The sequence below is a fragment of the Odocoileus virginianus genome, chromosome 25 (assembly GCF_023699985.2).
Source record: "Odocoileus virginianus isolate 20LAN1187 ecotype Illinois chromosome 25, Ovbor_1.2, whole genome shotgun sequence".
In the NCBI taxonomy this organism is placed as follows: Eukaryota; Metazoa; Chordata; class Mammalia; order Artiodactyla; family Cervidae; genus Odocoileus; species Odocoileus virginianus.
Genome location: NC_069698.1, coordinates 12,744,214 through 12,759,278, shown reverse-complemented (window position 1 = coordinate 12,759,278; position 15,065 = coordinate 12,744,214). Strand labels below are relative to the sequence as shown.

Genomic DNA, 15,065 nt, shown 5'->3' with positions numbered 1-15,065 from the left:
CTGAGGCTGATTCCGGCCAGCAACAGGAAGTTCCACTTCATGTCCTACTTTAAAGCTCTTTGGCAGGAATACAGAGTAAACTTTTCATTTGTATACTGGCTAAACTTTAAGGACTAGTACCTGTTTGGGGAATTGAAGTGCGCATGGGCAGGTACAAAGAAGCCACACTTTGCCTGCCAGGTTCTATACTGTCTGTCTTGACACTTACAATACATAGCCATAATTCAGAGCTGGAATCTCAGGGGAATGGCTAACACTGATGGAAAATACATACACATCTAGTATAGAACCCACTTGTATCAATATTAACATGGAGAATGTTATGTTGAGGGGTATCTTTGTAGTCCAGATGTCTGGACTCAATCCTAGTTCTACCTCTTTGCAGTATGACTTTGAAATGTTACATAACATTTTTTAATATCTTTTCTTCTGTAAAATCGAAATATCAGGCTTACTTATCTCCATGGGTGGTTAGGAGAAGCATAATGAGGGGATGTATATGAACTGATAAGCATTAATAGTTGCTAACAATGATATAGTTCCTATGGAACATGATTTCTTGAGTCTTACCATATCCCTAGACCTGTGAGTTACAATTGATTCTTTTTTCTGGGTTCCTCAAAGTATGAACAGGTTGTTGGAATCAGCCAGTTTTGTAAAAGATGTCTCAATCTCTCACTTGTCTATTTGTTCAACAGTGTGCCGTGTAAGAAGTGTGTGGTGGTTGGTAATGGAGGAATTTTGAAGAATAAGACATTAGGAGAAAAAATTGACTCATATGATATAATAATAAGGTAAATATGTTTTCTATTTGCTAACATGGAACTGTTTTAAAAGAACATAGTTTCCTGCTTTGGTATGACCATTTTTAAAAGGAAGTGGAGTTGCTTTAGTATGTTTAAGTACGTTACATATTACTCAAGTTGTTGGCTGGAGTAGACTTACATTTCGGGTCATTCATTTAGCAAATATTTATGAAATACCCTGAACATTCTGGGCACAGTTCTAGCCCCAGGGGCTATTGCAGTGAATAAGAATAATGTTCTTTCTCCCTGTGGAGCTTACATTCTAATGGGAAGAAGAAAACAGTAATTAAGAAAAGAAATACAATAAATGTCAGGTAAACAATCAAAATAATTAAATCATCAAGAATGAATGAATGGCTGTTTTTGAATGGATGGCAATGCTAAGGCAGAGACATCTTAAACTGGACCTAAGTGACCACACAGTACTGGCCATATGAAGACTAGGGAAGAGCAGTGCAGGCAGAGAAAATGCTGACTGAGGGTCCTCCGGAAGGTATGATGCTGGGTTTGAGAGCAGCAAAAGGAAAACCAGTGAGGTTGGAGGGCAGCAGACTGGGGAGAGGGGTGCAATCGACAGCTGAAGATGTTGTTAAGGAGTGGGCTTTGTAGGATTTTGTCAACTGGGATTTGGGCTCGTGTTTTAAGTATAACAGAAAAGTTTTGAAAATCATTCAACAAGAATGCAACTCTGATTATGTCTTTTTTTAAATAAAACTTACTTATGACTGCACTGGGTCCTTGTTGCTACATGCAGGCTTTCTCTAGCTGCAGTGAGCAGGGGTGACCCTCTAGCTGAGCTGCACGGCTTTCTCGTTGAGATGCTTCTCTTGTTGTGGAGAACAGGCTCTAACGTGTGCAGGTTCAGCAGTTGGGATGCACGGGCTTAGTTGCCTCATGGCATGTGGGATCTTCCCAGAGCAGGGACCAAACCCGTGTCCGCTGCATTGGCAGGCAGATTCTTAACCACTGGACCACCAGGGAAGCCCTGGTTTTATCTTTAAAATACCCTGGTGCTGGTATGGACAATGAAACATGAAGGACAAGGGTGGAAATGAAGAGTCCAGCCAGGTTGCTGCATTTGGGTAGAGAATGGTGGCTTGCAATAGGATTGTCATGGCAGAGACAGAGATAGGGACTAGATTGAGGCATGTATTAGAGTTACAGTTACCAGGATTTGCTTTTTATTAGATGTGAGCAGAGGTGGGAATAAAGGAATACAGGATTCTTCCAGGTTTTCAGCTTAATAGACAGGCTGGATAGGGATACCATTCATTGAGTTAGGGAAGATTAGGGTAGGAACAGGTTAAGGGGAGAATCAAGATTTTGGTATGAACATAACCATGTTTGAGATGCTTATTAGATTTATAGTATATAAATCAAGTAGGCAGTTAAAGAGGTTAACAGGACTGAGCTTTGAAGTACTTAAAAAAGTTAAAGGTTGTGCAAAGAGAAAGGAGTTGGAGAGAATCTGCCGCCGAAGCAGGAAGAAAGTCAGGAAAAGGTGATCATAAACACCAAGCCAGCACCGTGTTGTAAGACAGGGAGGTTTCAACCATGACAGATGCTGGTTGGAGGTCCTGTAAGATGGGGAGAGTTCACATTGAACTGGCAAGTTGAAACTCACTGATACTCTAGACAGAAGACTTGGAGGCTCCATGATGGTGTAACCTTGAGCAAATGGAGCGGTTTGAGGGAATAACAGGTGAGAAAGCAGAGAAACTAGTAAACTAGTATAAACCACTCTTTGGAGAAATTTCACTGTGGAGTTGAGACATAAGATGGTCACTGGAGATAATTCCGGACTCCTAAAGGAGATTTTCTGTTTTGTTTCCTTTTATAAAGATAGGAGATTCTAAAACATTAGTAAACTGATGGAAATGAATAAAGAGATTGGCATGGTAACGAGAGGGCATGGGGCCCGGAGCACAGTGTGGTTATCTCTGCAGGGGAAGGGAAAGTTGGGGTTGTGGTCACAGCTACCGAGAGTCCCATAGACTGAGTGGTGGGTCATGAAGTGTGTATGTGTTGGGAATGGCTGTGGACAGTCTTCTGAAGAGTGGGGAAACTTCCTGCTGGGCAATGCATTAGGATGGCCTGGCAGTGCTTGGGCGTTTTGCTGGGTTACAAGTTGCCAAGGGTTTCTGCACAGTATGGTCACCGCATTTTCTGGCGGTTATCCGTGTTGAAGAAGCTGTGAAGATTTATCCACAAAACTGTTCAAGCACTCACAGATTTCTTTGTAATGGTGTAAAATCTGGTTCCCTAGAACCACACCGGGCCCTTGTGGGAAAATGCCCCTGGCAAGACATTATGAAAGTCATTTCAGGTGTTATTAAGGCTGCTTTATATTACACAGTGCCATAGGGTCAAACAGTATTTGTCTCCTAGGGGACACTATTTTGGCAACAAAGCATTCCTTTTCATAGCACACCTTCATGGTGTGTGCATAAATACTGCACGTCTAACCTTGGCTTATTTTGAGCATCTGCAAATCCAACACTGGATCATTTGTGGTTCTTTCATTCATCCCAGCAATAGTTACTCTTGGTTATGCCTAGGTATAAATATAGCAGTTTTGTTGTTTCTTTACTTCAGAGCACATCAATTTTGATGGGTCTTCAAATCAGCTTGACTCTTGCCTGTTAGTCACTTAGGCACACATCCGTGTGCTCCATGATGGTGTAACCTTGGGCAAGTAACTTTATCTCTATGGACATCAGGGCCCTTATCTACAAGCACACGGGGTTTTATCGAGATGTCCTCCAAGGTCTGTTTTGAGTATTCTGGGGTTTTATGTTCCCATTTGTTGCATTTTGTCTTCAGTTTTTCTGGAGGTAAGAATGAACTATTGGTGGCCCCACAGTTAATTTTCAAACACAGATGTTTCTGCCTTTGATCAAGCAGCTGTTTCAGGAAGGGGAGTTATTTCCTTGGCTGTGAAAGACTTGATGGATTGCCACATGGCTTTAGAGCCCAGCTACGTGGCTGACAACGTTTGTCTGGCTCTGAAATCTCTGAGAACTGTGATGGAAATGACCCTGACTGCTCTTGGTCTACATGTCTTGTGTGTTTACTACCCACAGAATGAATAATGGTCCTGTTTTAGGACATGAAGAGGAAGTTGGAAGAAGGACTACCTTCCGACTTTTTTATCCAGAATCTGTTTTTTCAGATCCTGATCACAATGACCCTAATACTACGGTGATTCTCACTGCTTTTAAGCCTCTTGATTTAAAGTGGCTGTGGGAATTGTTGACAGGTGGCAAAATAGTAAGTTGGCAAAATCGATCTGTTTTCTGATTTCCTTCAGTTTTTTAAATATTTTTAAAAAAGACAACAAGAAGTTGTATTTTCTATATTCTTTATTTCAGAACCCTAATGGTTTTTGGAAGCAACCAGCTTTAAATCTGATCTATAAACCTTATCAAATCAGAATATTAGATCCTTACATCACCAGAATGGCAGCTTATGAACTGCTTCATTTCCCGAAAGTGTTTCCCAAAAATGAGGTATGTATCTTCCTTCACACAGTTTCAAACTAAAGACATTACTGGGGTGGAATAGAGGGGTTCCTGGGAGTCTTAGAAACTGGGTGAGAACCATGACTCGCGAGGTGACTTCTGAGGGCCACATCTGAGTTAGTGAGGTTAGGTTATCTGTGGATTTTATCTGCATGTTTTTCAGGTTGCAAGGAAAACAACCTTTTAAGTGTAGTGTTTTTCTTGCCCTTGCAGGGCCCTTCTGGGGTCCCTTTTAGATGTCCAAGTGGCCCATCTCTCATCGCCTCCTCTTCACTGCTCTGCAGGGAGGAGAGTATTGATGGGGAAGGGGGAGGGGGTGTGTAGCGGTGACGGGCAGGCTGTGTGCAGACAGCAGGATTCTCTAATTCTTTTTAATTACAAGGAATCTCATTGACTTTGACTCTTGTAGCCCTGTTTGTCTACATTCCCTAGGAAAAAGGTAGTTTAGATCCATACAGTGACAGGTTGTATTTTTCATTTGAAGCTTGAGTAAATGTGTAATGTGATATCTCAGCTGAAAGGAGCTTTCGGTTTTGTAACTGGGAAAAATCCAAAGAAATAAACTTGTATTTTGTACCTTTTCATGAACACAGTAAAAAAATTCTGAAATAGTACATGCTTAAACAGCTTTTACAAAGGATTTTTTTTTTTTTAAAAAGGAAATCATCCTTTTTTTCTGTGTATAATTCAGATCATCTCCCAAGCTCTTTTGCATTTTATATCCTTCTAGACTCTTGTCTGTGCATTTACAAACACAAATACCATTTAATTTTATTGGAGTATAGTTGCTTTTTGATGTTGTGTTCGTTTCTGCTGTACGGCAAAGTGAATCACTTAGACGTGTCCCGACATCCCTTCCTTAGACCGCCTTCTCCTGTAGGTCCCACAGGGCATTGGGTAGAGTTGCCTGCGTTGTCCAGTAGGTTGCTCATTCGTTGTCTCTGCTATACATCGTGCCACTAGAGTATACCTGTCAATCCCGATCTCTCCATTCATCCCATCTCTCCTCTCTCCTTGGCATCTATAAGTTTATCTGTGTCTCTATTTCTGTATAAGTTCATCTGTACCATTTTTCCAGAGTCTACATACAAGCAATATTTTTCTTTCAACTTTGTCTGTATGATAGTCTCTAGGTCCATCCATGTCTGCAAAGGGCACTATTTCATTCCCTTGTACAGCTGAATAATATTCCACTGTCTGTATGTACCACATCTTCTTGATCCGTTTCTGTCAGTGGACATCTGGGCTGCTTCCATGTCCTGGATATTTTAAATTGTGCTTCAATGAACGTTGAGGTGCATGTATTATTTTTGAACTATGGTTTTCTCTAGGTATACACCCAGGAGTGAGATTGCTGGGTTATACGGTAGTTCTGTTTTTCGTTTTTTAAGTAATCTGCATACTCCTTCTCCACAGTAGCTGTATCAATTTACATTCCCACCCAATTTACATTCCCTTTTCTCCACATCCTCTCCAGCACTTATTGTTTGCATCAACTTTTGTCTCTGCAGTTACAAACACAAGCACTTTTGTTGAGTGTAATTTGTGATTATACTATATTGTTCTGCTGTTCCTCCTCTCTAAATAACTCTTCCCCTATTTATAGACCTTTAGTTTTATAGCCAGCTTTTTTTCCTCTATAGGTAATGTAGAATGCATGTGCTTATAGGGATTTTCTGCACACTTGTGTGATTTCTGTAGGAAAGACACCTGGAAGTGGAATCGCGAAGTCAAAAAAGCATAATTATTAAGTCCTGTCTTGCTAATTTTGAGGGGAAAGGACAGCTTCTGAATGTATATTTTGTGAATTTTCAGCTCTTACTTTCCTAAGTGAGGTAAGATCAGATTTATCCCTTGATTTTTGCTTTAGGTAGTACACAGGAAGCCTCTGGTCTTACTTAGAGACGGTACTAGAACTAGTTTTAAGTGCACTGAAATTCCACTAGGGCAGTGTCCTAGAAGCCAAGTGAGGGACACAGCTGTATTTCAGAGGTCAACTGTGTCAGATGCCGTCCTGGACAGAGGTCACACTGTTAGGGACACGTATAGAAAGAGGAAGAAAGCCCGACTGAATTGGGTTAGAGAGAAAGAACGTGGGACATGAGTGAATGGAGGCAAATCTTCCATGGAGTTTTGCTAGAAGAGAAAGCAGAGGAATGGCTGGAAGACACAGGCTCAAGGAAGGGTTTTTTTTGTTGTCATGGCTTTTTAGGTAGATGTGTTTGTATGCTGAAGGGATGATTCACTAGAGGGAAATACTGATGATGAGAGAAAGGGGATACTTGTAGAAGCAAAATTGTTGGGAAAAAAGACAGGGACAATGGAGTGCATGAGTGGAGAGGCTGGCTATCGGGAGAAACAGGGACAGCTCATCCACATAGGAGTGAACACTGGAAATACGGGTAAAGACAAAGGGAGATTTGGAATTGGGAAGGTGATGTAGCTCTTGTCTGAGCGATTCTGTTTTCTAAGAAAAATGAGGATTAAACTGACAGTTTAAAGTAGGAAGGAAGGTAGAGCTGTTGGATAGAAAGGTATGAGATTGCCATCTTACAGAGTAGAAATGGAAGTTTACTAGGGGAGTGGAACTGGGTTGTTGGACGTGACTGAATGCCCACTTGAGATGGTCACAAATGTAATCTGTGACCAGTCAAGTATGCCGTTTTCTCTGACCTTAACCAGGGTTAAGATTCTGTCAGGGACAATATAGGTTCTGTGGGTGGTGGGTGCCAAAGGAAATTGAAGGCCTCCATAGGGGAATGCCTCTAATGGTGAATGGAAAACTCTGAGGTGTGAAGAAAGGAAAGAGAGAACTTGAGATGTGATGTCATCAGTGAGCTGGGATGACTCCTAGGTTTTAACCCAACCATTGACTTCCTTTCGCAGCAGATGGAGAAGCTGTGGTGGAAGTCACAGTTGTGTGAGGGGTAAAGAGAAACTTAGGTAGAAGGTGGTTAGGCTTTCAGACAAATTTGCTTCCTGGAGTTTACCTGATTTTATTATGCTGCTCTGATTTTTCTTGAAACCATTAATTACCTAATTAATCATAGGTAATTTCCATGGGATCTGTAGGAAACATTTAATCAAAAGAAAATCTCCTTGAATTTTTGTGTTAAAAAAAAACCAAGATATATTTTGCTTTTGCTTTTGAAGGTTATCCTACGAGAATTAAAGCTTAGAATGCCAAGACCCTTCAGTCAGACATCTATGATAGGACTTTTTAGGATATATGTACATGTGAAGGGGATGCTTGGTTTCTTGTTGTTAAAATTTAAATTTATCAATTTAAAAACAAAACCAAGTGTGACTTTACTATGTATAAACATCTGGAATCTTCATTTTCTAGTCAGATCCTCACCTTGGCAGTTTATTATTGAAGTTACTCGATTAAAGCCATCTTTCCCTAGAGCTGAATTATCAGCATTATGAAACTGAACTATTTTCTGGCTAAATGATTCGAAGCCTTTTAGGTGATGGACAGGGAGGCCTGGCGTGCTGTGATTCATGGGGTCGCAAAGAGTTGGACACACTGAGCTGAACTGAGCATGATTCTGTTAGTGAATTAAGCGGTTCTTACATTTCATACATGGGTTTAATATTCTCAGGCTTTGCTTTTTCCACAAGTTGCCAGACTTGATGTGTTTTTTAAACAAGGCGGCAGCATCCTTTTCCTCAAGGCTTCATCTGATAGTTGTCTTTTGGACTAGTACTGCAGTTAGGTTTTACTTGAAAGACTTTCTAAGATTACAGCCAACACTTTATAGAATTAGGATATTAGCTTGGCACTTGAGCCTTGGGGCATGATGAAGGTTGAACTTAAGTTTTTGTCTTGATGAAATGCTCAGAAGATGCTGTAAGATGGATCACCCAAATAGGCTTTGGAAACAACTACCTTGTGTGGACTTTTTTCCCTAAATTTTCATTTCCTCCCCCAGAAACCCAAACACCCAACCACAGGCATTATTGCCATTACCTTGGCATTTCACATATGTCATGAAGTTCATCTTGCTGGCTTTAAGTACAACTTTTCTGACCTCAAGAGTCCTTTGCACTACTATGGGAATGCCACCATGTCTTTGATGACTGAGGTAAGCTTATATATTCTGCCATTTCACCCTGTCATTTTACTGAGGGAACAGGTTTTGAGAGGTTGATGGCTTAATAAGGGTTTACAGAGATAGCATGTGCTGAAATTAGGAGTGGGGTCCAGAGTTCTTACTACAGCACCTGCTCCCAATCTGTTGGCCTCAGACCCTTGGAAGAATCTTATCAAACCTACATAGGAACCAAACCTTACCTTAGATGCTGTATTTGATGCAGTATTTGAAAAGATATTCGAAACCTGTTGTTTGAGATAGGACAGATTCACCCAAAAGCATGGCCATGATCATACTAATTCTTTTCATGGAGTTTTTCAGTTAAGATGGGAAGGTCTGTAACTTTTTAACCTCATGAAAGAATCTTCATGGTTAGAAAAGTTATAAACTTTTATACCAGATCATTTTTCTCTTGAATGGGGATTAATAATGGTAGATTTGATCCTTAAATTTTTACTGTGAATGGGAACGAATTTCCTATTTTCCTAATAACTTAGATTAGTGGCACAGTGATAGGAGTTAAAATATTACATGTACATTTTAACATTGAACAGTGGGTGATTTATTGTTAAGTATATGGCTATATCCCATGAAATGAAACCAGTCCCCTTAAATCCTCATCCCTAAATACTATGTAAGCTGAACAGGTGGAATTATTCAGGTTAGGTCTTGTCAATTTTGGTTTCTAGATTTACACCATAATTCAGTAGACCAGGTGGTGATGTGAGGGAACCTCTTACTTAACTGATGGTTTAAGTGGAAAGAGTGGGCTTTTAGGGAGGTCTCTGGCAAAAGAATGAGAAACGAAAAAACAATTAGGTAAAAAAAGTTCAAGGCCATGTCACTTGTTACTTGAGTTTTTTTTTTTGATATAGCATATTCCATTGCTGTTGGTGTCTTCAGATTGGGACAGATGGTGACTTTTGTTTTTCTTCTTTAGAATGAATATCACAATGTCACTGCGGAGCAGCTCTTTCTGAAGGACATTATAGAAAAAAACTTTGTAACCGACTTGACCCAACAGTAACCCTACAGACTCAGAAGATAATGCTAACAGTATTTTTATTTTTATACTGCAATTTTTAGTTTATTTTTAAATATGTTGGATGTACTTGTCAAGAAATTATGTGTATTAAGTCTCTTGCTGCCTGGTGATTCATAACCACCAGCTTAATTTCTGTGAATATATTTAATTTATGGAAACCAAGACGTTAAGATATCAGGGAAAGTGAACTTTTCATTGCATTGTTTAAAAATAAGCTAGTTTTCTGAGGTGTTTTTAACTATAGTTAGTTCATCTTAGACTTCTGAAGGGCTGTGACTTCCTAGTAAGTCAGGGTGTTTAAGTTTACTACGACAGATTTTGAATGTAACAGGACATTTTGAGAGGTTCCTCTGGCTAGTGTAAACTGGTGGGAACTGGTGTGCGGCAGTTCCTTGATGTGTGCTGGACCCACTTCAGGTGTTACACCTGAGGAGCCGGACTGGAATCTTAAACCAGACCTGAAGCGTGACTGGTTATGGAAATCTAAGATCATACTGGCTGAATTAAGCATTTTTCTCCTGCAGTTAAGTAAACCATGATTATGATCAGTAGTTTGGTAGAATGAAGATTTTTTTTTTTTCAAGTCAAAAGAAACAGGATAAACACAAAACTCTGGATAAGTAAATAACCAAAGACTGCAATTCTTCACGTCTGGTGATTTCATTATGTTTTCGAAGCTTATTTGAAGTAGAGTAAAAAAGACAAGACAAGAAACAAAGAAGACAAGAACAAGTAAACCTTTAAGAGTCGAGCTGTTTCTGGATTTCAGTGGCACTTTGATGACAAGACCAGCTGTCCACATGAGTCAGTCACATCTTCAAATGGAAAGCTTACCTAGGGTGCGCCAGAAAAGACTTGTGGGATGCAGACAAGCCAGGTGGACTAAAGTGGTGAGCCAGTCTCCCTTTTTACTTTAATGACTATAACCAAAGGTTATGGGGACGGAGGGTGAAGACAGCAGTAGAAGTTACTTGGCGAGAATCAAAAGCTGTCAGAAGAGGTATGTATAGAAAGAATTGGTATCACTGACAACCTGCCTCTCTAAAGAGGGTGTATAAATATTGGGTCAGAAACAGGAATAAATGACATACTTGAAAGTGGCGTTGGGGGAGAAAACTAGTGGTTGATTGGACTCAGACCCACATGCTGGGTATGGACTCTGTGCTGTTAGCCCCAGCATATGTTCCCACATACCAGTCTCGTTTGATCCTTCTGAAAACTCGGGTGGAAAAGGCAGAGCTGATCATCCCCTCACACCACACAGCCAGGGGCCACAGCTAGACTGGATGCTGAGTCTGGTTTCAGAGAGGATGGTGCGGTCTACAGAAAAAGTTAAAAGTCAAACACTAATGGTGGCATTTTCAAATGTTCTCAAATGTAAATACTATAAACACTGGCCATAACATTTCTGACTGACCTTAAAATTGAGGAATCTGGTGTTTTGTATAGTACGAGAATGGTTACAAACCTCAAGGTTTAAGGAAAAAAAAAAAAGGAACAAGACACATATATACAATTTATTAAAAACACACGAACACATTAAAATCTCACTATTTATACAATCAAATTCTAGCAACATATACAAATATTGAGTGACTACAGTACATGCCGAGGTAAGGAAAGTACATTCTGGGAGAATATCACTGACACGCAAAGCCATTTTTATTTCCAATACGTATTTCAATATATGTTTTGTTTCTACCTTTCCCAGTGCCAAAAAAGAAGAGGAGGAGATGAGAAGAAGAAACTAGTTACAAGTTGGATTATATGAGAACTGATGCCACAGTTGACCTAAAAATATCCAACTCTTAGATATTGCAGTTTAGGGATTTCAAGTTCAGAACCAAAAGGCATAGCCAGTAGGTAAATTTTTCTTTTTTAAATAAACAGAACTTCACTGATTTCTCTTAAGAGGGTTGAGAAGCTTTTATTGTCCCACCTAATCTAGTTGTTCTTTCTAATCCTATTATCTGACATGGTGTTTTTCTATAACCCTCTTGCTCTCCAGGTAACAATGTGGAGCCCAGGGAAAGAGGTTCAAGCTTTATTACATTCCACAGAATTATGGCCACATTCATATTTAAATAAGCTCATTTTCTGCTCCCTCTTGTGGGTGGGAGGGAGAAGGGCAAATGTGTACATAACATAATTTCAATTACTGTATAAATCTTCTACTCGAACCATTTCAACAGCAAATAAACCCATTGTTCAATGCAAAGTGCAAATAGCGAAACGTGAACTTAAATAACTGGGCTAGACCCTGCATACACAAATAGGATCTCTCTAGATTTACAGCTTTTAATACAATATAAATCAGCATTCACAATATCTCACCTTTAACTGTGCTGGTTCCTAAAATCAAGTAACAGTGAAGTCAGTGTAATTTTATGAAACCTTAAGGGCCATATTTCCTGTGCCATGGTCTGACTCTATTTTTATAACTGCATTAACAGGAAAAAATTTAACCCAGTAAGTCACAGTGACTTTTTTTTTTTCCTACATGTTTCAAGCAAAGAATAAAAAAATCAAGGGAATTTTGTAAAAAATGGTTACCTTCACATTTTCAGTTGTTACTTGATTGTCTCCAAAGCTGTATATATATCAGACATAGTAAAGTTTAAAAAAAAAAACTCTAATATGAAAATGAATTAAAAAGTACAAACCAGAATAACCTTTTGTATCAGGCTCAGCTCTTCATTTGGAAAGTAAAATATATAATAGTAGTTAAAAACTAGACATTTTGTAAAAATTATTGGTAGTTCAGGGACAGCACAGTGGCAATATATGAATCAAGTCTTAAAACATGCATTATTTAAGAAAACATTTGCTTCAAAAAAAAAAGAGTTCTATGGGAAAACAATCAGGTACACACAATTAAAAATAGCAAGCATCTTTGGAAAAAAGAAATAGTTACTGAACTCATTTCTCTTAAAGCTTCAAATAGGCATATGATTTTAGAAAGTAGATTTTTGTATACTAAGGATGAATAAAAAAATAAAGCCATTGGTTCACTCTCTTCCCACCTGGAGGGGGATGACTGCATTAATATATGTGCTTTACACATTCATACCTGTTTTAATAAAAGTTCAGCATCTGTGCTTTTTGTTTCAAATATTTTGAAACAAAATGTGTATTGGCTTTTCAGTGAATAAAATTATGCCTCAAAAGCCTGTTGGAAAAAGGAAAAGCATCTGAAAATAAGACCAACAAAATCATACAACTAGAACACAGGGAGGCTGTAGAATTTGGCAGTTCTGTTTTGGAGCAACGTTTTACAATACTGAAAGACTCATGGAAGCAAGCAAAATGAACACTATATAGTTGGTCAAATTTTAGCAAATTCTGCCATCATCTGGCGGTACAAGCTAAAAGAAATGACTAGAACCTGCTGGGGAAGTACATTTCAACATTAACTATAAACTAGGGGATGTAAAATTCATATATTTTAATCATATGGTTAGCTTCTCATATCATCTTACCAATCTAAAGACTTCTAAAGATGGTTTCTACACTAAGGCTAGTAAACTGCAGATGACTTCTATTTTCGGTCATTTAAACTACTTCTGGGTGACCGAAGTTGCTCAGAGGTATTAAAAGCAAGACAGGAATTTTCCTTTGCTAGGATGCTAAAACATTTGTTCCCTCTGTTCCCTAGTGATGTATGAGACTACTCACACCTCCCGACCACATAGATGGCATAATCAGAGAGCTGAAGAATACATGCTGGGTTTACATTTCTTACTGTGGAAAAACATTTATTTCACTAAAAACAATAAATACCTTGAGATTCAAAGAACAGTCTGTATATAAAACCAAAGCAATTTGGTTACTTTTGTGGAGGGGAGGTAATTTATATAATTCCTGAGGAATAATTTTGCCTTTCACGTTGATGATAAATATCAAGTGGGTATTGTTTACAGTGTTCCTGTTTAGAAGCCCTTAACTTTTCACACTCTCCTAGGAAGAATTCCATTGCAAATAAGAGTTTGGAGCAGAGGATCTCCTTTATAGCTTTTTAAATTTATAAAATTGTTCCTGTTTCCGCATGGAGACACTAGGGGATCTAAATTAATGAGACTGATATAGCAAGCATCACCCACTAAAAAAACCCAGGCATTTATAAGCATGAGAATGGGGCAGACTGCCAAAGGCCCCAGGTGGAACAAGCAAGGGATGAGCCCAGGTCATGTACTATGAGATGCTTAAGTTCATTAGAGTGTCAGAAAGTGAAAAATCACTCTGCTCACTACAGGTCAGTTTCCCAGCTACAGCTCTTCCTAAGGAAAGATGGATAAATACATAATGCTGCAATCAAAACAATGATTATATCAATATATATTTTTTAAATTCAGAAAGCAATACAGGAATAGAAGAGAAAGAAATCACAATAGTACCCACCTTTCATAAATTGCTGAATTTCAAGCCATTAGACATTTTTAAGAACAGTACCATGTGTTATTGCCAGAAAGGCTTACAGAGCCATCTCGAGTTCATCAATGTACCTGCAGCATCAGTAATAAATACTCAGTGATTTTAAATTTCTTTGAAGTGCATAGTAGGGAGCCTTTTCTGTATAAAATAGTGTTTTACAGTAGTAACAAACAAGATGTTTGAAATTTCATAGGCAAGCAGTAACTGTGCCACAGTAACCCTTTGAAAGCAAGATGGTAAGATTAGTAGTTTTTTTGTACCTCGGTCATCACACTTCCCCCAACCACATCCGTGACAGATATGTAATACGTTCTACCACTAATACGACAACAACAAAAAAGGCCATGTGCTTTAAAATGATGCTTTGTAAAAAGCAGCATCACCTTCAAAGGACTTCTTTAAAAACATCACAGCCGCCCTCCCTCCCTGCTTCTGACACCTCCTGTGTGCTCTGCGGCACCTGGTACACCAGCTCGTCCGGGGCGCTCGGGCCCGGCTTCCCGCCTTTCGGGGTGTCATACTGGGCCTGTGCCGAGGAGCAGCTGTCGGTCCTGGAGAGGGGAGTGTTGTATGTTCCCACTGAGGGGGGCGGTTGGTTCCCTGCAACTTTGAAAGTGGACGTTGAGGGCAGGCCAGCTGCAGCCGAGGGGTGCCCGGACATGTCCATGACGATCGGGGTTGCGTACTCAGGCCCGGTCACTGGCAGCGGTTCTGCATAGGCGTGGTAAACTTCTTGCACGGGGGAGCTGTAAGGATCGAGGTCAGCATACCCCGCTTCCTTTCCTTCTTCGGGTTTAAAGGTAGACCTCTGATGGAGGGGGCCCACGATTCCTCCCACAAGTGGCTGTGCATACTCTGGGTGTCGCAAAACACAAACAGAAGTTCTCTCATTAATGCCACAGGCTTACCCTGAAAACACACATCTTTATGGCACCTGTGCTATCATGGAGACGGATGGATTTTCCTGCAAGAATCAACTTCAAAAATTAAAATTAAAGATGTTATCTCAAGGTAATGTGTCAATGTGCCAGAAAGCTTCATTCATGGAATTCTGCATAAAGAGTGTATGTGTTCTTCAGATTTACGGATAACTATTTCATTTGAAAATAGTCCATTACTGAAATAATATTGGTCTTGGAAAATAATTTCATGTTTTTCTTTTTCA

At 39.5% G+C, this 15,065-nt stretch overlaps 2 protein-coding genes across 11 annotated transcripts in view; one reads left to right on the top strand and one right to left on the bottom strand.

Moving 5' to 3' along the window:
• Window positions 1-11,380, top strand: part of ST3GAL6 (ST3 beta-galactoside alpha-2,3-sialyltransferase 6) — a 90,031-nt gene extending 78,651 nt beyond the window's left edge. For 7 of the 10 annotated variants that reach the window (XM_020869833.2, XM_020869834.2, XM_070455015.1 and 4 more), the window contains 5 exons: window positions 699-794; window positions 3,890-4,076; window positions 4,178-4,315; window positions 8,263-8,415; window positions 9,365-11,380. In XM_020869833.2, coding sequence (XP_020725492.1) covers window positions 699-794; window positions 3,890-4,076; window positions 4,178-4,315; window positions 8,263-8,415; window positions 9,365-9,451 — 661 coding nt within the window. In that variant the 3' untranslated portion in view covers window positions 9,452-11,380. Of the gene's footprint in view, window positions 1-698; window positions 795-3,889; window positions 4,077-4,177; window positions 4,316-6,028; window positions 6,163-8,262; window positions 8,416-9,364 lie in introns of those variants that run through there. The other 3 variants (XR_011483468.1, XR_011483467.1, XM_070455011.1) reach the window with 3 other exon arrangements.
• The window catches only part of DCBLD2 (discoidin, CUB and LCCL domain containing 2), a 75,957-nt gene continuing 71,900 nt past the window's right edge, over window positions 11,009-15,065 (bottom strand). The window contains exon 16 of the mRNA XM_020869831.2: window positions 11,009-14,755. Coding sequence (XP_020725490.2) covers window positions 14,286-14,755 — 470 coding nt within the window. The 3' untranslated portion in view covers window positions 11,009-14,285. The remainder of the gene's footprint in view (window positions 14,756-15,065) is intronic.